Below are 20,003 nucleotides of genomic sequence, written 5' to 3'. Positions count from 1 at the left end.
GTCCCCTCAGTCGTGGGTCCAGGACTGCTTTCCTCGGCTTCTTGGCATCCACAGTTCCAGGGACGGTCCCCTTGTGCCCTTGGCCACTCTCTGAAGGTCACTGTCAGCTCCTGAAATGTCCTCTTGCCATTGTGAGGTCTGCTGATGGCCCTCCTGGGTACGTCCCCTGCCCTCCCCAGACCTGGACTGTCCTTCCCTGACTCCTACACCTCCCTTCCACACAACCCACAGACTCACCTCTACTCGCTGCCCCCCCCACCGACACAGGCTGTCCTCCGGCTCCCTGTCGTCTCGGAGACCTCTGGCCACTGCTTCCCCATGCAGACCCTGGGCCAGCATCCTCTACCCCTCCCTTCCCATTCCTACACCGAGTCTCAGTCAGTCTCCCACTCAGTATGCCTTGGACACATGCCCCCTTCTGTCCATGTCAACACCGCCTCTCAGGACTCTCCCCTCTCCTCCCACCATGTCCCCCACCTCCAGCCTCACCCCACCTGGACTCTTGGCCCAAGTTCATCACCCTGTGTCCTTCCAGCTAGATAAAGCCTTCTTGAACCTGGCTGGCTGGGGCCGTCACCCGAGTCTTCAGAGCCCGGCACATAGCAGGCTCAGGGAAGGCAGGTGCACAGAACAGGAAAGGAATGAACGCACACATGCTCAGCCCCTAAGCACCTTCACCAGGACCCCAGGCAGATTGCACCCCAGGGAGAAATGGGGACCCTTCTGTCTGTGCCTCAGAGTCTTCTCCCGGGCCCTGGGCTCAGGCTTCCTGCCCCCAGTAACCACTGTGGGCTTGCTTTATCTAATTCCTTATACAGAGGACTTCCAGATAAACCTCCTAGAGTTCACTGCCAGGAAATGCCCTTCATGGATCTCTGCTTGCTTTGACTTCCAGAGCTGAAGTCTGTTTTGTGTTTGATTGCTGGGACTTTCCTTTACTCTGGGTTTTGTGTGTTATCAACCCCCACCCCCACCAACATACGCACTGCCCGCTTTCCAAAAACATACTCCATCACTCCGTTCTCCTTTCTCCCCTTGTAAAAGGTCTCATTGCATTTTATTGTAAGCTTCTGATATCCTTTTTGGAAGGAAATGAGGACTATTTAGTGACTTTTTTTTAGGATAAAGTGTAATATTACTCAGCTTCCTCAAAAGAGCATTTAGAATTCGGCCTCCACTTGAAAACAGTCTAAAAGTCACAGGAAGACAAGGATTTACTGGGCTCTGGACTGGGTCTTTCCAAGTCCTTCATCTCATGTGACCCTCACAGAGCTCTGCAAAAGATAAAAATATGTTATCCCCATTTTGCAGATAAGGAAACTGAGGCTCCCAGGGGATGCGTGTCTCGTGTGAGGTCAGCTGCTGGACAAGGGGTGGGCGGCCCCTCCTCCTTTCACTGCCCTTTCCCACGCGGGGTTCCTGATTCTCTGCCTGTAGGGGAATGGTGCAAGCCACACAGAGCAGATGTCCCTCTCGGATTAGCTTTGGCGGGTGGGGAGGCCCCCTGTTTATTTCCAGATAGTTTCGTGTACATGCACATCCTGGCTTTGGCGCCTTCCCTTGCACAAACCAGGCCTTTTCCTGCATCCCTGGGAGAAAGGCTCTTTTTGTCTGGTGGGCCGGTATCCGGCCAAGATGCCTTTCCCTGCTGCTGCTGCTGCAGCCCCAGACCTGCAGACTGAACTCACCCTGTCCCTGGGGTTCTTTGCCTGGAAAATAGCTCCTGAGCCCTGTGGTGTTTATGCATAGCCCCATCATAATGGAATGGATTTCTTATCTCCCCCACTTCACAGCCCGAGAAGCTCAATACTGCTTTTGCACTTGAGTCCACTTTCTAGGAACCTTGGGCAGGATCCTTTTTAAATCCAGACCCGCCTTTCCCCAAGACCCTCCATTCTCCCCAGTTCCCCCTCCCCCAGGTACCTCCCTCTGTGGCAGCATTTCTGTACCTGGTTGCAGGAGGGAGGGGGTCTGCTTTGCACACTTGTCCTTCTCCACCAAAGTGGGGGCTCCTCAGAGCCAGGACTGGACCCCTAGGCACTCAGGAGATGGTCGGTAAATGCTGATTGACAGGAAAGAGGGAGGAAAGGGAGTAGGGAGCGAGAGAGACTGCTGGGCCAGGATGGATAAAGGGTTAGGAGACTGGAAGACACGAGGACAAAGGCATCGAAAGCTGCTGGGCTGGTGTCCATGCTACACCTGCGGAGACAAATGGAGGCACTCACCCCATCTTTGCAGCTGTCAGCCTTAGACCTGCTGTCTCAGTGTGCTAGGGTCCTATTGTCATTGCTGTTGCTTTAAAAAGATTTGTGTATTTATTAGTGGCAGTATGCATTTGAAAGCATGTCTGTGTGCAGAAGAGATTTATTTATTCTGCTAACGATGCATCCTTTGCATTTGGATTTACGGACATTTAATTGCTCCATGTGCATTCTCCAGGAATCTAGGGCTCTGAGGGTGGAAAACAGTTCCGTGAGTCCCATTGAAAAATTCTAGAACAGGAGCCGTATAGTTCGCAAATGACTGTAAGAAGATAATCATTAATACTTTGTGTTCTGATTCATACAACAATGTTCTCTTCCATTTGTTCAGTGGTCCATGGAGACGACTTGGCCAGGGAATGCAATTCACTTCCTGCCCTGGCCCGTGGAGGGGGTGGGAGCAGGGCGGTTCTTAGATCTCAGAGTTCCAGAAGTTTCTGGGATTTAAAAAGAACTAGGACTTAGGGGCGCCTGTGTGGTTCAGTCGTTAAGTGTCTGCCTTTGGCTCAGGTCATGATCCCAGAGTCCTGGGATGGAGCCCCATATCTGGCTCCCTACTCGGCAGGAGGCCTGCTTCTCCATCTCCCATTCTCCCTTCCTGTGTTCCCTCTCTCACTGTGTCTCTATCAAATAAATAAATAAATTCTTTAAAAAAAAAAAAGTAGGACTTGAAAGGATAGCTACATATCAGCTCTACTATAATCATGCAGGTCTGCCTTGCCATGTCATGCTGGGGTTCTTAATCTACCCTGACCCAAGAAACCCTTTCTAAAAGATTTCTTTGGGGTGCCTGGTGGTTCAGTAGGTTAAAGCTTCTGCCTTTGGCTCAGGTCATGATCCCAGGGTCCTGGGATCAAGCCCCACATTGGGTTCTCTGCTTGGCAGTGAGCCTGCTCCCCCTGCCCCTCACTCTGCCTGCCTCTCTGCCTACTTGTGATCTCTTTCTGTCAAATAAATAAAATCTTTAAAAATAAATAAAAAAAATAAAAGATTTCTTCTTCCAGTGGAAGAAGCACTTCTGGAATGATAGAGTAAGGACCTCTGAAAATCTGCATAAAAAGCAGCAAGAATACCAGAAGTAAAAATTGACCTTTTCAGAACTCTGGAAATTAATGTCTGGTAACAACCCAAGAAGTGTTTATTCAGGACAAATATCTTGCTAAGAACAGTGAAGTATGTAGCATTTTAACTTGCCCATTTCCCAGCACCATGGTAGCCTTAAAAGCTATCAGTCCCACAACCACAGTACCTGTGACAAGTAGTGGCCACAGAAAAAAAGCAAAACAATTTGAAGGTCCATAACTGCTCATTCCCGGAGAATTGTTGCTGTCAGCTTCCAGGAAAAGCCCATACATAGCACTTGTCTTTATCTGACCTGATGTGGAACTCACTCATGGGGTAAAGCTCTGTCTGGAGTGTTTGCCAAAAACAATCAGCAGCAATTGTTTAACACCGCAGTTGTCTAAGGTAGCAGCACTAGTTAGAATAAGGAAGAAACCAACACAAACACTTAAATGAAAATCTAGAGGATGAGCCATCCAGAGGGGCCTCGAAATGCTCCAGCACATTCCTGGGAATCTAGAAGGCACATGCATGTGCAAGGCTGTGTACACATCCACAAAAGACCTGAGAGAGCCCTAGTATCTCACTTCTGGGTAACCTTGAGGCCCTGCTCAAATAGGAAGTGAAGGCAAAGGCAGAGTTATAACCTGGCAGAGCACTGAAGTTGTGCTTCAACACACACAGCGAACCCCTTGGCACAGAACAGGAGATGTACTGAATCGAGGTATTAAAGGAAACCTCTGTCTCAGCTGATCATTAAGCTAACCAAGAGAGAATTCAGAAGCTGCGTGTGACAAAGAGTACACACTTTGGAGAATTAGTCCAGGAAAACCCCAGAGCAAACAAAGCGCAACAATAATAACAAACAGCAACAGCAAATCCTGGAAAGGAGGATGGATATCTAATTTCCAGAGTAGCCATATTAGATTATTTTAAATGTCCAGTGTTTAACAACAACAAAAAAATATGAGACACACAGAGATATAAGAAAGTATAACAATGAAAAAGGAAAAAAAAACCCAGTCAATAAAAACCATCTGTGAGGGCACCTGGGTGGCTCAGTGGGTTAAAGCCTCTGCCTTCGGCTTGGGTCATGATCCGGGGGTCCTGGGATGGAGCCCCGCATCAGGCGCTCTGCTCAGCAGGGAGTCTGCTTCCCCCTCTCTCTGCCTACTTGTGATCTCTGTCTGTCAAATAAATAAATAAAATCTTTAAAAAAAAAAAATCTGTGAGAAAGCCCAGTTGGACTTACTTGACAAAGATTTTACTTATTTTTTTAAGACTTTATTTATTTATTTGAGAGACAGAGAGCAGGGGAAGGGGCAAGGGAAGAAGGACAAGCAGACTCTGCAGAGGGTGGAGCTGGACACAGGGCTGGATCTCATGACCCTGAGATCAGGACCTGAGCTGAAATCAAGAGTCAGACACTTAACTGACTGAGCCACCCAGGTGCCCCTAGATAAATATTTTATGTTGACTGTGATAAATTGTGTTTTAAGAACTAATGGAAACCAAGTCTAAAGAATTAAAGGAAAGCAGAACAGTTATGTACCACCAAATGGAGACAGACTATCAATAGAGAGAAAGTATAAAAAAAAAGATAGAAATTCTGAAGCTGTAAATTACAATAACTGAAATGAAAAAATTCACTGAAGAGTCTCAACAGAGGATTTGGGCTGGCAGAAGAAAGAATCAGCAAACTCGAAGATAGGTTAGTTGAGATGATCCTGTCTAAGGAAGACAAAGAAGGAAGAATGAAGGAAAATGAAAAGTCTGAGAGCCCTGTGAGACCCCGTCAAGTATGCCAACGTACATGTAATTGAGACCTCAGAAGGGAAGAAGAGAAAGAGGCAGAAAGAATATGTGAAGAAATAGTGGCCAAAACCGTCCCAAACAGAAGCAAAAATACTATTTTATATATCCAAGAAGCTTAACAAACTCCAGATAAGATAAACTCGAAGAGATCCACACCTAAGCACATGACAACCACATTGCCAAAAGCAAAAAAGGAAGAGAGAATCTTGAAAGCAGCAAGAGAACAAGGACTCAGCACAGAAAAGGAATCCTTGATAAGATTAATAGCGGATTTCTTTTCATGAAATCAGCTATTAATAAAAAGCATGAAAGCCAAAAGTCAATGGGGATGACATATTCAGAGTGGTGAAAGAAAAAAAATAAAACTGTTAAAAGAGAAATCTATAGCAAACATATATTTCAAAAGCAAAAGAGAAATTAAGACATGCCCAAATAAACAAAAAAGTGGAGAGAACTTATTTCTATCAACCTGTCCTACAAGCAGTTCTGTAGGGATTCCTTTAATCTGAAGTGAAAGGACATTAGACAGTAATTTATTTCTTAAAAAGATGTATTTATTTATTGGAGGGGGAGTCAGGGGGGGCAGAGGGAGAGGGAGAAGCAGATTCCCCCCTGAGCTTGGAGCCTGACACAGCGCTCAATCCCAAAACCCTGAGGTCATGACTTGAGCCAAAACCAAGAGTCAGCTGCCCAACTGACTATACCACCAGGCACCCCTAGACAGTAATTTAAATCCACATACAGAAATAAAGAGCTTCATGAGGTAGCTACATAGGTAAATATGAAAGACAGTATATAAATGTATTTTTATTTGTTATTTTTTCCTCTCTTCTGATTTAAAAGCCAGCTGTGTAAAGCAATAATGATAAAACTGTGTTGATGGGCTTATGGTGTATAAAATAGTCATGTCATAAAAATACAAAGAAGGAGATAACTAACGTGGCTATATTGGAGCAAAGTATTTGTTTGTAATTAAAAGTAAATTGTTGTGGTGCCTGGGTGTCTCAGTTAAGTGTCTGCCTTTGGTTTCTGTCCTAGAGTCCTGGGATCACGTCTGCTTCTCCCTCTCCCTCTGGCCCTCTGCCTGCTTATGCAAGCTCTCTCTCACACAAATAAATAAATAAAATCTTAAAAAAAAAAAAAAGAAAGTAAATTGTTATTCATCCAAACCAAATTATTTATTAAGATGATAATTATAAACCCCAGGACAACCACTAAGAAAATTATTCCAGAAGTATGGCAAGAGAAACAACAGAATTAAAATAGTATGCTAGAAAATATCTATTTAACAAAAAGAAGCAATAATGGGTAATAGAGGAACAAAAAAGACATAAAACCTAGAGAAATTAAATATCAAATTGGCACACATAAATCCTGCATTAAAGGTAAATGGATTTTAAAAAACCCAAATACCCAGAGAAATCCTAAGAAAGAACAGAGTCAGAGGCATCATGCTTCCTGATTTCAAATTATACTCTAAAACCATAGTAGTCAAAACGGTATGGTACCGGTATTAAAACAGACACCTTTAGGCACATAGGCCAATGAAACAGAATCCAGAGTCCAGACATAAACCCACCAGTGGAGCACAATAGTTCCAGTTTCTCCACATCCTTACTAACACTTGTTATTTTTTTACAGTAGCCATTCTATCTAATGGATGTGAGGTGATGTCTCGTTGTGGTCTTAATTTGCATTGCCTTCTTGATGATGATGTTGAGTGCCTTTTGGTTCACACTATTTACTTACTTACTTATGTAAAGAATCCTCAGGGGCACCTGAGTGACTCAGCAGTCAAGCATCTGCCTTTGGCTCAGATCGTGATCCCAGGTTCCTGGGATCGAGCCCCATGTCAGGGGGGAGCCTGCTTCTCCCTCTCTCTTTGTCCCTCCCCACACTCCTGCTCACTCACACTTGCTCTAATAAATAAATAAAATCTTTCAAAAAAAATTAGAATCCACAAAGTAGCGCCTGGGCGGCTGTCAGTTGGGCAGCCAACTTGATTCAGCTCAGATCATGATCTCAGTGAGGTCCTGGGATCGAGCCCCACATCAGGCTCCACGCCCGGTATGGAACCTACCTGTTTTAAGTAAGACAATCAAGAAAACAACAAAAATCCAATGTGTTTGCTTTCCACTCGGGCTTTTCATCAGTACCCCTGCCTGCCCCACACAGCGTAATGAGCAGGGTGATTTCTAGAGTCAGCCTCCATGCCCAGGCTGGCCTTTCGGACTCTGAATCCCAGGGAGGCATCCTTACCCCTGACCGTGCTGCCCAGAATGCTGGGGGCAGGGGAGCCCCTTCTGAGGTCCCATCTCAACAGGACGCTCCTCAGACCTGCTGTTCAGTTAGGGTCGGTTCTGCAACATGAGTGAAAACCACAAAAAACTACCAGCTGTGCTTCTCTCCCCCCTGCAATCTAAGGGGTGTGTGAGGGCACCATGCATGTGTGTGGGTGTGCATGCCAGAGAGCGTGCAAGAGAAAGAGTGAATGCTGGCTTTCCAGCCAGCATTTGTGTTTGGTGCCTATTAGGTGTTGCTGCTGTTCTGGGCACCTTACACATGTACAGTGTGTTCCTCAATGCTCCCTGATGGTACTGGCCAAATTAAATCCGGGCCAGAGACCCAAGCTGAGTGCCGGCTCTCGGACTCATTACTGACTCTGGATTTGCCAGCCTGCAAGCCTCATGGCATCTACCCACGAACTCAGTTTAAAAGTCCATCCAGTTTAAGGAGCACCTGGGGGGCTCAGTCGGTTAAGCAACTGCCTTCAGCTCAGGTCATGATCCTGGAGTGCTGGGATCAAGTCCTGTATGGGGCTCCCTGCTCAACTTCTCCATCTGACCCTTCCCGCTCTTGTGCTCGCTCGCTCTCTCTCAAATAAATAAGTAAATCTTAAAAAAAAAAAAAAAAAAAAGACCACTCAGTTTAAAAGCCCCAGAGAAACATGGCTGTAGGTCTCTATCTTCATGGTGGGCTGGGTCTTCAAGGCACCTGCCAGGTAGGGGGAAATATTCTTCCCAGTTTGCTTTTCCAGAAATATACCATTTGGGAAACCCTCAGGAGCTGTCTGTTCCCCAGAGGGACAAAGAGCTCCTGCTTTGGGAACCCCTTTTGAGCTACATCAGTTCGGTTCAAGAGGCCACAGGCTCAGTGAACCCTCTACTCTGACCCATTTTATTTAGTTCCCAAGTCATCTGGCTCATATTTCACTGCCCCCCACGTTCCTGACAGCAAAGTAAATGGATGCAGGCAATGTCTGGGACACATGTTTGAAAGCTGTGTGCGGAACGCGTGGGAGGCCCTGCAGCCAGTCTCACTTTCTTTTTTTTTTTTTTTTTTTTTTTTTTTTAGATTTTATTTATTTATTTGAGAGAGAGAGAATGAATGGGGGAGGGGCAGAGGGAGAACATGGGACTCGATCCCAGGACCCTGGGATCAGGACCCTGGGATCATGACTGGAAGGCATGAGCTGAAAGCAGACGCTTAACTGATTGAGCCACCCAGGTGCCCCCGGCCTCACTTTCTAAGAACAGCTCAGGGGAGCTCTCGCTCCCAAGGCAGTTTCTCTCTGCCCCCTTTGTTCGGCTCAGAGTCAGACAGCCTGGGTTCTGTCCCAATGGGAGCAGGACGTGACTCTGGGCACGGTAACCTTCCTGAGCCTGTGTTCTCATCTGTAACCTGTGCCTGGGGAGGATGCAGCGGGGGTTATGAGATGTTTGGGGAAAACCACGCATCTCCCAACATGCACACGGAGTCGGGAGTGAGTGATGGCTCCTTTTACAGCTTCTCCTCCTGCTGCACCCCCCCCCCCCCCCCCGGCTGCACACTCAGGACGGCAGGGCGCTCACGATGATAATCCCAGTCTGAGCTTTCTTTTCGTCTTCCTTCCTTTCTTCTTTTTTTTTTTTTAATTTATTTATTTATTAGAAAGAGAGAGAGAGCATGAGCATGAGCTGGGGGGGAGGGCAGAGAAAGGAGAGAATTTTAAACAGACAACATGCTGAGCATGGAACCTGACACAGGGCTTGACCTCAGGGCCCTGAGATCGGGACCTGAGCAGAAACCAGGAGTGGGACACTCAGCCGACTGCGCCCCCCCTCCCAGGCATTCCCCCCACCCCTGCCCCAAGTCTGAGCTTTCTTGGAGGGAGCTTAGAGGAGAATGTGAGAAAAGGCAGCCAAAGCCAGAGGACCAGACAAAAACACAGACCTCATTCCAGCCAGTTTCAGTTAAAACTTATTGCCTTCTCTGACTTGTAAGCTGGACAACCGTGGTATCCAGGGACAACCAAAGAGCCCTGCAGTGGAAAGTTAGTCTCTCCTACTCTCACACCCTCCACCCCCCCCCACCCCTGGCTTCTGTCTTCCCACCATTCTGTTCCCCTCCCCACAGGCAAACGGATGAACACAGTCTGTGCCACACCCAGAGATGTAGCTCGTTCATCCAAACAAAAAGCCTGTTGGTTTTTTTCCTTAGCTCAAATGGCTAAATAAATAGTAATACACTGTTCCATACCTTTTTAAAATGTACAATAGGAGGTGCCTGGTGGCTCAGTCAGTTGAGTCCCTGCTTAGCGTGGAGCCTGCTTCTCCCTCTCCCGCTCACTCCTGCTTGCTCACACTCTTTCTGTCAAGTAATGAAATCTTACAAAAAAGAAAGAAAGAAAACATACATAGCCTTTCCGTATGTGACAAAAGCGAATCTTCATTCATAATGTGAGAAATGACGGTTAAACTATAATCACAGCAGATACCCATTTGGCAATGCTAATTAGGACTTAAACTGTTTGTGCCAATTGCCACAATGATGATCCTTCTAGAAATGTATACTGTGGAATGTGTTACATATATGTAAAATGACAGGTATATAAAATATCCATAGCAGAACTATGGGTAGGGGTGCCTGGGTGGCTCAGTGGGTTAATCCTCTGCCTTCGGCTCAGGTCATGATCTTAGGGTCCTGGGATCAAGCCCCGCATCGGGCTCTCTGCTCAGGCAGGATGCCTGCTTCCCCCCCTTTCTCTCTCTGCCTGCCCTCTCTGCCTGCTTGTGATCAAATAAATAAATAAATAATTTTTAAAAAAAGAACTATAGGCAATGACCAAAAATTAGAAATAGCACAGCGGGACTGCGGAAAGAAAGGAGGATACGTTTCAGCTTTAAATGGAATACCACGCAGTTGTGAAAAAGACTACGGGATTCTATATGCTCTACTGGGGAACAAGTTCCAAAGCATATTGTTACTTTTTTTTTAAAGATTTTATTTATTTATTTATTTCAGGGAGGGAGACAGAGAGTGCAAGCATGAGCTGGAGGTTCGATGGAGAAAGGGGCAGAGGGAGAATCCGACTTCCTGCTGAGCAGGGAAGCCTGATGCAGGGCTCGATCGCAGGACCCTGAGATCATGACCTGAGTGAAGGCTACTGAGCCACCCAGGCACCTCAGGGCTCTTTATGTTTTCTCTGACTCTCCCTTCAATCATCTTTTGACTGTTTTTCTCTTAGGTTTTTGATGTTTTTAGAGCTGATTTGTAGGAGCGTTTTTACGTCAAGGGTACATAGCCTGTGTGACCTGAGTCAGAAATATTGCCCCACTTTCACTGTTGACTTTGCTTACAGTGCTTTCAGCCTTGTAGACATTTGGGGTTTTATATGGTTGAATCAGACTTTGATTTTATGGCTTCTGGATTAGGGACTATAGTTGGAAAAGCCTTCCACTCTCCACAGTTAGAAAGGAATTTTCTCTAGGTTTTTTTTTTAATTGAAGTATCTTCACCACTCTGTGTTAAATAGTTTCCAAGGTACAATATAGTGATTTGACTTCTCTATAGGTTGTGTGTGCTTATTACAGTGCAGCACCCTCTGTCACCATGCAACATTATTACTTATAATTCACTATATTCCCTACTGCGTACCTTTCTCCCCATGACTTATTCTTTCCGTAACTGGAAGCCGTATCTCCCACGCCCCTTCACCCATCTTGCCCATCTCCCTCTTCCTCTGGCAACCACCAGTTTGTACTCCGTATTGATGGGTCTATTTTCCTCTAGGATTTTTATGATTTTTTTTTTAACATGTAAGTCTTTGATCTTTCTGGAATTTATCCCGGCTCATGCTGAGGCACAGATCCAGCTTCACTTTGTCCTGATAACCACCTGACTGCCTGGAACCCTTGAGTAGCACTGCCCCTCTTCCCACGGGCTCCAGGGACTCAGGTGGAGAGTCAGGGACAGATCGCAGCATGTGGTGTAATGTTGGGGCTTTTGTCCCTAGGAACTATGAGAAAATGAGGGCTGGGGGCATGGGGGTCCATGTTTTGGACTCAGGTCCATCTGCGTCTTGAAAACAGCACCCTGGCCCCAGAGTGGAGATTGGAGTAGCAATGACTCAGGCTGGACCGCGGCACACCCTGCTCGTTGCTTTTGGGTTTGAGCTCCTGGGTCTGCAGCCCTCCCACCAAAACTCCTTCTGGGTCAATTCCTGGGGATGTAGATATGCACACAGATGCCCCTCACACACCCAGAGCTCCTTCAGTGAGCTGGACCTTCTGCTGACCTCCTTCGCATGGTATTGACCAGTGCCCCATCATCACCAGCAAATGCAGCATCTGTGAACCCCACACAGCTCACCCGAGCCCACTGCCTTTTCCTTGACCCCCACCTTCCTTCCATCTCATGCGTCTTCCAGCCCATGGATCCCACCACATTGCCCCGTCTGGCTCGAATTGCACACACACACTCTAGCCCCTGCGAGGCAATTGGCGGCTTGAGGGAAGCATCCCCCCGCTGGCTGGTGATACTAAATGCCAGACCCACGTGTATGTCCAGGCTCCCGCCCCCAGCAAGGCCACCTCTGTGTGCCATCCTCAAGGGTCGTCACTCCAGGAACCTCTTCCCCTCCCTACGGATGACTCCCCTTACCACACGTATGGCTGTGTCTCTCATCTTGAAGAAGTAGCCCTCTCTGGACCCCATGTCCCCAGAGCACCTGCCTCTGTGTATTTGCAACCCTTTGGGGCAAAACTCCTTGAAAGTGCTCACTACCCATATTCCTCCTCGCCCTTCTCTTGGAGAAGCCATCTCCAACCAGATTTGCATATCCGTCACTCCCCCTGCCACTTAGCCCTACGTGCTAGAGCCCATGGATGGTCTTTTTTTTTTTTTTTTTTTTAAGATTTTATTATTTATTTATTTGAGGAGAGAGAGAGCACGAGCAGAGTGAAGGGCAGAGGGAGAAGTGGCTCCCCACTATGGGGGAGCCCGATGTGGGACTCGATCCCAGGGACCCTGAGATCATGACCTGAGCTGAAGGCAGACGCTGAACAGACTGAGCCACCCAGGCACCCCCAGTAGGCTGGGCTCGGTCTTCATCTTACTCAGCTGTCTGCAGTACAGGGCACAGGCAGCCACCCCCTACTCCTCAGTGCACTTTCTCTCCCCTCAGCTTCTAGGAATTTCCCTCTTTTTCTTCCCAACTCCAACTATTGGGACATCTCCGAGTGCCGTGTGTGTGTGTGTGTGTGTGTGTGTGTGTGTGTGTGTGTAAGGCTGAGCTCCTGATCCTTCCAGCCAAACCCGCCCCGATCCACAGTCTTCCCACCTGTGTGATGGCAACTCCATTCCTACAGTGATTCCGCTAGAATTGTGGCGTCTTTCTCGACTCCTCTCTCTCATGCTCCAGAGAAATCCTCTTGGCTCCACCTTCAGAATCCATCCAGAGGCCAGCCCCCGTGCGCCCCTTCCCCTGCACTGCTGGCTCTCTTTCCGTTGTACTTGTCATTTCATAGGTGATGTACTTGTTTGGTATCTTGGGTACCTCCCTCGCTAGAAGGTCAACTTCTTAGGACAGGGACCTTTGTCATGCTCACTGCTGTGTCCTGCGAGCCCAGAACAGCAGGTGCTCCGTGAATGTCTGCAGAGTGGGTGTGCCAGTAGATGGGAGAGGGAGAACGTGTCAAGGGGGGCTCATCATTGTCCGGGTCACTACAGGGGTGGGAGGGAACATCACCGACAGAGACTAGGGAACCAGGATGAGGAGCATGTTTGTGGCAGAAGACCAGGAGCAGGTCTGTGTACCTACCTTGGCTGGGCTTCTGAGGCACAGCTGGCCTGGAGACTCCTATGTTGGACGCTTCTGCATAGGGTAAGTCAAGAATGTGATGAGATCCCTGGGGAAGCTGGAGAGGTGGGGACAGAGAGTGCAGCGGAGAACTGAATAGATGAGTGCAGCGGAGAACTGAAGAGAAGAGAACTGAGAGGAAGAAAGAACAGAGAACTGAAGAGAAGAACTGCCATGAGCTCTGAGAAGCTTCTGTGTGAGGCTGGGGTGGATGGAGCCAGATGAACAGTGAGGGAAGCAGGAGGAACGTGACCTTTTGGAAACCAAAGGGTGAGATAGTTTTCCAAAAGGCGGGGGCTCACTCAGCAGTGTGGGATGAGGAAGAGAAATCCTTGGCGGGCTGACCAATGTGGCAACAGGTGACTGGGGACTCTAGGGATAGAACCCCTATCAGAGGGTCATGAGGTGTGTAGAAGGCGTGGAGTTAGAGGCAGTGACAGGAGAGCCCTCTTCCCAGCAGCGAGGGAGAGGAGAGCCAGTGCCAGAGCCGAAGAGGGCATGTGAGCAAGGGATGGGCTTTCGCAGAGGAATTGGAGCCGTTCCAGAGCTGCTGGAAAGCATCTGCTGGATAAAGGTGGGTTCAGTGCAAGAGGCAGGGAGGAGCTGTGGGTGCAGGGCCCCTGGAAGGCAGGGCAAGGTCGGCTCCTCCAGCTTCCATGGCTGGATACAGACAGGAGGCTGGGGACAGATGCACGTACGGGCTGGTATGTGCATGTAGCATCAGAAAGATGGTGGTGCATCTGTCCAGTGGCTTTTCTTTTCCTGGGAAAACAAGGCACTAGGTCCCCAGCTGAAGGTGAGAAGTCTGTTGTGCAGATGACCACGTGACCAGCGCCCTGCCCCACCCTAGTCCTAGACTCGAGGGACCCACAGCACCCCCGCCACGTTACCATTCTCAGGCATGAGCACTACCATACATCAGTTTTCAAGCCAAAGACCTTTGTCTTTTTCTCCTTCTTCTATGCCCCGTGCACCCCTCCACCCCCCACCATTAAATCCTGTGGGTCCTCACTGAGAAGTATCTTCTCACTCACTTCTCTCCTCTCCATTGTGAGCACGCAAGTCCCGGCCAGCATCACCTACATGGGGACAGCTCCCCTGCACCCATTCTCCCGCCTCCCACCCCTCCTCCAAGCAGGACCCTTCCAGCCCCCTACTTCCCACTGCCCTTCAGATCTCATGGCATGGACACAGGGCACCAAGCTCTGGCTGGCCTTCTCCCCATGCCCTCCCCTCCCCTCTGTGGACCCCAGCCCCTCAGAAGCCCAATGGTCCTGGTGCGTTGGGGCTTGCCATCTCTGCCCCACAGCTCCCTCCCCCTTCCTAATCCTCTTCCCTTCAGAACCCCGCCTGGCTCGGAAGTTGCTGCATTTTTCCCTGAGTCAATTTCTTAAGCATCTATCCTTCCCAGAAAGATTCTGCAAGGTCCGAGATCCTGCCTCTTGTATTCCCCAGTGGGGCCCCCTTACTTGCCCTGCCGGGGTGGGGGGTCCGGCTCATCAGTGGCTTTCCACAAATATGCGTGGGCCAACTGCCTGCCGAGTGTCCCTCCTTCCTGTGCCAATGTCGCTATCCAGACAGAGGCCTCCAGGGAGCAGAGAGTTTACTGGATTGGGTGGGAACAGCATGCCTTTAAACGGAAGTGTATGGGGTTTAAGGAGTCAGGAGAACTCTTTCTAGAATGAGTTCTACCCCTTAACCCACTATGTGGCCTTGGACAAGTCATTGCTTTCTCTCCCTGGGCACTCATCTTGTTATCACACATCCCGCAAAGATGACTGAGAAGGTCAAATGCATGTGGTTTGTAACCCAGGAGGCAAGAAGACACCTGTGGGCTTCTCAGATGTTCTCCAGGAGTCCTCATCTGTTTGGGGGGGGGGGGTTGGGGACAGGTGTCAGCGTGCTGCACCAGCCTTTCCTGGAGCAGCACCCTGTGTTTCTGGACTCAGTCCCTTCAGCTTCCCCATGCACACCCAGACCCAGCACCCGTAACCCCAGCCTGAGCCACGGGCACCCTCTGCCTTCTGCTCAGCAACACCCCGACCTGCACCCTTAGGAGTGCTCTGCCCTTTGCCCCAGATGTTTTCCTCCCCAGGTCTTTCCCCTTCAGTAGAAATGAACTGACCCCAGATGAGCCCCCACATTTGTTCTTCAGGCAGGAACAGGTCAGATTCCTACCTGGCTTTTGCCAAACCAGACGTGGGTGGGCCCAGACAGGGTCACCGGCTTCCCGGTGAAATGGTTGCCGAACCAATACAACCGCGGGGTGGGTAGTTGGGGGGGAATTGTCCTTACCACCCACATGACCACCCCTGCCCCTGCAAGGACAAAAGCACCCCTTCTACTCTGCAACTTGGCTTTGGGGGCCTGTGAGAGCATCAGAGGCTTGCAAGGAGGGGCACCCAGCAGCTGTGTGAGGGAGGGGGGCTGGCCCGGACAAGGGGACCCTCTCCCTGCGACGCTGAATGTGGCTTCTCTGCTTGTGTTTTTCAGGTCCTCCCGTAAGTGTCCTGGATTATCCTCTCTGTTCCTGAAGATAGACATGTCATTCTCTTCTGTAACTATTCCATGAAAATAATCTTTAGTTAAGGAGGTGTGTTGTGTCCTTAAAAAAAAAAAAAATCAGTCCTGGACAGGAGCCATATTTTTTTTTCTTTATTTTGTAGATGAATGCCAGCACAGGATTCTATGGGCTTGACTTCCCCCTGTGAAGTATTCTGTGACTCTTTTTTCCTTCTAGGAGAGCTGGCCCGGGTCTGGCTGAGCCTCCGGGACTCTCTGGCTCAGCCCGGGTGCACAGAGATGCAAGTGCCGTGTCCTCATTTTCTAAATGCTCTGCGGCAGTTAATCTGTTTAAACGTTTTTGCCTCCTGTGCTTTGGCGCAAAGGGCTCCGGAGCCAGGCAGCAATGCCAGGAATCATGGGGTCCCTTTTCCTGATTGGCCAAAACTAAGTCTGCCTCCCAGGTTTGGGCAGCTGAGGCCCCCCAGGGAGCACCGCACCCCCCAACCCCAGCCAGCCAGAGTGGGGAGCGGGGAGGACGGTGCACTCGAGGGACTGGCCACAGGGGGCAGCACGGAAAGCAGGGGAAGCTCAGCGCCCCGGATCTCCGGAACTCAGGGTTCCTTCTGCAAAGACATGCCGGGTGAGTCTTTGATTCATCTTGGCAGTTTTCGCAGAGCCGGATGCATCCTGACGAATCCATTCAGGGAGCTCCCTGATGGTCCGCCTGAGCCCAAGTGAACCTTCTGAAGGAATGCCTTTCGGATGAACAATTCTGTTTTTGACTTCCCCTTACCATGACTCCCTGCCCCACAGGCACCTTTCTGGGTGCAGCTCCTCCGTGCCTGCAGTGGCACCACACCGGGCCAGAGGGGGAGCCGTCAAGGATGGGTAGATGTATTGGCTATTTCTGGCTATTGAATCATTCGGGGCTGTCACGGGGAGGCTAGCCTGTACTTGCTGGAAGTGCCTAACGCAGAGAGCAGAGGAGTGATTTTCTTTCTTTTTTTTTTTTTTTCTTTCTTTCCCTTTTTTTTTTTTTTACTTGGCTGTTAAACTCTTAGGTGTATTCAACAAATGCAGAATTCTCAAGCTGCAGCCTGAGATGGGTGCCGAGTATGGGACAGTGGCCAGGCAGTCAGTGCTCAGAGCCCATCAGGCAGAGGAGCATCCGGGAGCAAGATATTACACCCCCCACCCCCCCACCCCCATAGCTCAGGCTTTCAAGGCTGTCTGCCCCTCAACCAGAGCCGTTTCTGCTCTCTAGCCCTGATTTGGGGAGTCCTTTTCCATGGTGGCGGTGACACCACCCTTCAGAATCACCATGTCCCCCTGTGGTCCTTGCCATGTGCCCTCTGCCGGCCATCCCCCAACCACGTGGGGTGTGCTCCCTGGTGGCGCCCCCGCCCCCCCGCCGCCCAGCTTGGCTCCAAGAGGCAGGAAATGGACGCTCTGTCTCCCAGACCCATCAGAGCCCTGAGTACCCCCCTACACACACACACCAGGAGTCATTACCAAACCATCAGCCTTTACTGCAAACCCCACTGAAAGTCGGGGGGGACCACGGCGGGGGGGGGGCGCCTGATTGAGTTATAAGTGTTGCCATATGGTTTTCTGCTCAAAGTCTGATTATTAATGACGTATTAATTACCACAGGGCAATCAGGAACGAGATGGCTACCCGGTAATTTGCCATTTATTTTTTGCTCTTGTGCCCTTTTCTCTGGAGCTGATCTTCTTCCTCTGAGCCTTTATTTAACTGTCTGCGCTCCTGCCCCCTCCCCCACCCCGCCCTTCTGCTCTCAGTGGCTGAGGTCTGTCTGTAGAGGGAGGATTAGCAGTAGGAGCGCTGCGATCTGTCTGCTGCTCCAGCTGTCCTGCAAGCAAAGCAAAGAGGCTCAAGGAGGAGACTCCTTGGCATCCCGAATCTTCCAGAAACTCTCGCTGCCCAGGCTGTCTGTGCTGAGCTGAGGGTCCGGCCTTTGGCGGTGGAGCACCCCACCCACCCACCGACCCTGGCTCAGCCGCCAGCCTCTCTCTCCCCAGCGGGCAGGGGGCTGCTTGTCCCAGCCCACCGGCATCCTGTCAGCACTCAGGGATCGGGAGGCTGGTTGGTTCCCGTGTGGTCTTTGTGGTGTCATCACTTCTCAGATCTTTGAATTAAACCTCAAAGTTGGCTTATATTTGAAATCGGTATCCCCCCGCCCGGGCTGGGTGAGCACTGCCGGAAAAGGGAAATTACATGGAGCTGTGCTGTTGTCTAGTCCTGCTCAGAGAGGTTAAGGACCAGAGCCCCTAAATCCAGAAGTCCTGACACATCCAAGCGGCCGGGGATGGGGGGTGGAAGGAGAGCATGGCAGGACCTGGGGTGTGGTTGGAGGATGGAAGTTGTTCTGTGCCCTCTGGCCAGGAAGACAGAGGGAGGGAAATGTGGCTTGATTCAGAGGCCTCGCTAATGACCAGCTCTGTCCAGAGTCGGGACAGCCTGGTGGTGGAGGGCGGGGCGGGGGTTGGGGTGCTCCCTGCAAGTGCTTCGTGAGCCGCCTTCCCAGGGGGCTGTGGATGGCCGTCCAGTCCCGAGCACTGGGCAACGGGCAGATCTGGGCTTGCAGGCCAGCGCTGTGCCTCCCAGCTGGGGGCCCCAAGAAGAGTGGGTGGTGACTGGGGTGAATGGGTTTCTTCCCTCGTCCCCGTATTGGCTCCTCTGAGCATAGAGTGATATTGACTCCTTTCTCTCTAGCTGTGAGCCTGAGAGAGGGTGCTGACTGATGGTGGGGGTAAAGGATGGGGGTTCCAGACCAGCCCCCAGGTCCCTGATGCGGACTTATCAAGCCGGTCTTGACCACTCACTGGCTGTGAGGCTGTAAGTCTCCAGCTCCCCCACTGTGAGGAGGGCAGTGGGGTCCAGGTGAAGTGAAGTGAGGTTCTGCCTGGAGCCCCCCAACATCGAAGGTCACCGCAAGCAGGTGACTAGGCTATGAAGGAATTAAGCCTGAGGTCTGGCATGTGAAGGGCATGGTGCCCAGCCTGGGCCAGAGATGGGGCTCCGTGAGTTGGGGAAGGGGAGGTGGGGGTGGGGGGTAGGGGTTGGGGGGATGGAAGCGCAGTCATTGTGTCCCTCTGGTGTGAAGTTGGGAGCTTTCTGGGAAGGAAGCGGCCAGGCCTGGCGAGGAGTAAGGGGACCCTGTCAAAATCTCGGATCATGCACCCACGAGTGCACAGGGCCTGGGCGCCCCTTTTCCTGAGGTCCCCTAGCCCCAGCTTGAACCCGGACTTCCCTTTCCACACTGATATGGCATCTTCCCCGGCTGGGCTGGACCTGCCCCCTGCTGGGTCCAAGGTGTCCATGCCTTGAGCACCAGGAGCCAGCCAGGCCCAACTGTGTGCCTCCCAGCAGCCTGGTTCCAGGAGTCCCCACTGCTTGGGTGGTCACTTCTAGGATACCCATGGGCTGGGAGTGACACCCCGCCAGCCTCCTGCAGCGGGGAAAGCAGGCCTTTGGGGGCAGGAGGCAGGTGGGACGCCCTTCCCTGGCTGGGCTCGTAGGGTCCGTGTGTTTTGAGCTGAAATTCAGGTCTGTTGACCCATAGACAGCCTGGTTCCCAGCCTGGGGGCGGGGAGGGGGTGGGAGGTGGGTAAGAATCGCTCCACCATTCTCATCCCAGAGGTTAGGGTGGCTGCCACAGCAGGAGAGACACAGGCCACCTCAGAGACACCCCGTGTCCCTGAGTACCCATGGGCTTGGAGTTGCTCAGACCCAACTCAGGATCCTGGCTCAGCTCTGTGGCCTCAGGCAGGGTTCCTCCGCCTCTCAGAGCCTAGGGAGGTCAAGGGCATGGAAGATTATACAGGCTAACATGTGCAGAGCCAAAGGGCAGCATGGATTCGGCAGGCCCTTGACCATGCCGCTGTCTTTCCTCTCCAAGGAAAGCCCCAGTGAGAGTGTGAGTGGTGGGGAGGGACAGAAGGAAAGGGAGGAGCAGACTCCGGGCTGAGCAGGGAGCCCAGAGGATTTGGGACTCCATCCTAAGCTCATGATCTGAGCCAGAGGCAGACACTTAACCCACTGAGCCACACTGGCGCCCAGGAAGTCACTCTGATCCACCAACATTCCCTGGCAGTGTTGGAAGAGGAAAACGACTTTGAGAACAGTCAGTTTTAGGGAGAAGGTATTTTTCTGCAGGACCAGCGTCAAGCCTCAGGGAGGATTTTTTTTTTTTTTTTTTTTTTTTGCCTTTGTGTTAA

At 50.6% G+C, this 20,003-nt stretch overlaps 1 protein-coding gene across 4 annotated transcripts in view; it reads left to right on the top strand.

The window, feature by feature from the left end:
- Positions 1-20,003, top strand: part of COL23A1 (collagen type XXIII alpha 1 chain) — a 309,980-nt gene that overhangs the window by 250,545 nt on the left and 39,432 nt on the right. For 3 of the 4 annotated variants that reach the window (XM_047731172.1, XM_047731171.1, XM_047731170.1), the window contains exon 4: positions 15,751-15,758. In XM_047731172.1, the coding sequence (XP_047587128.1) occupies positions 15,751-15,758 (8 nt within the window). Of the gene's footprint in view, positions 1-15,750; positions 15,759-17,415; positions 17,443-20,003 lie in introns of all 4 variants that reach the window. The other variant, XM_047731173.1, reaches the window with a different exon arrangement.

The sequence above is a fragment of the Lutra lutra genome, chromosome 5 (assembly GCF_902655055.1).
Source record: "Lutra lutra chromosome 5, mLutLut1.2, whole genome shotgun sequence".
NCBI lineage: Eukaryota > Metazoa > Chordata > Mammalia > Carnivora > Mustelidae > Lutra > Lutra lutra.
This window is presented reverse-complemented; position numbering and strand designations above follow the sequence as displayed.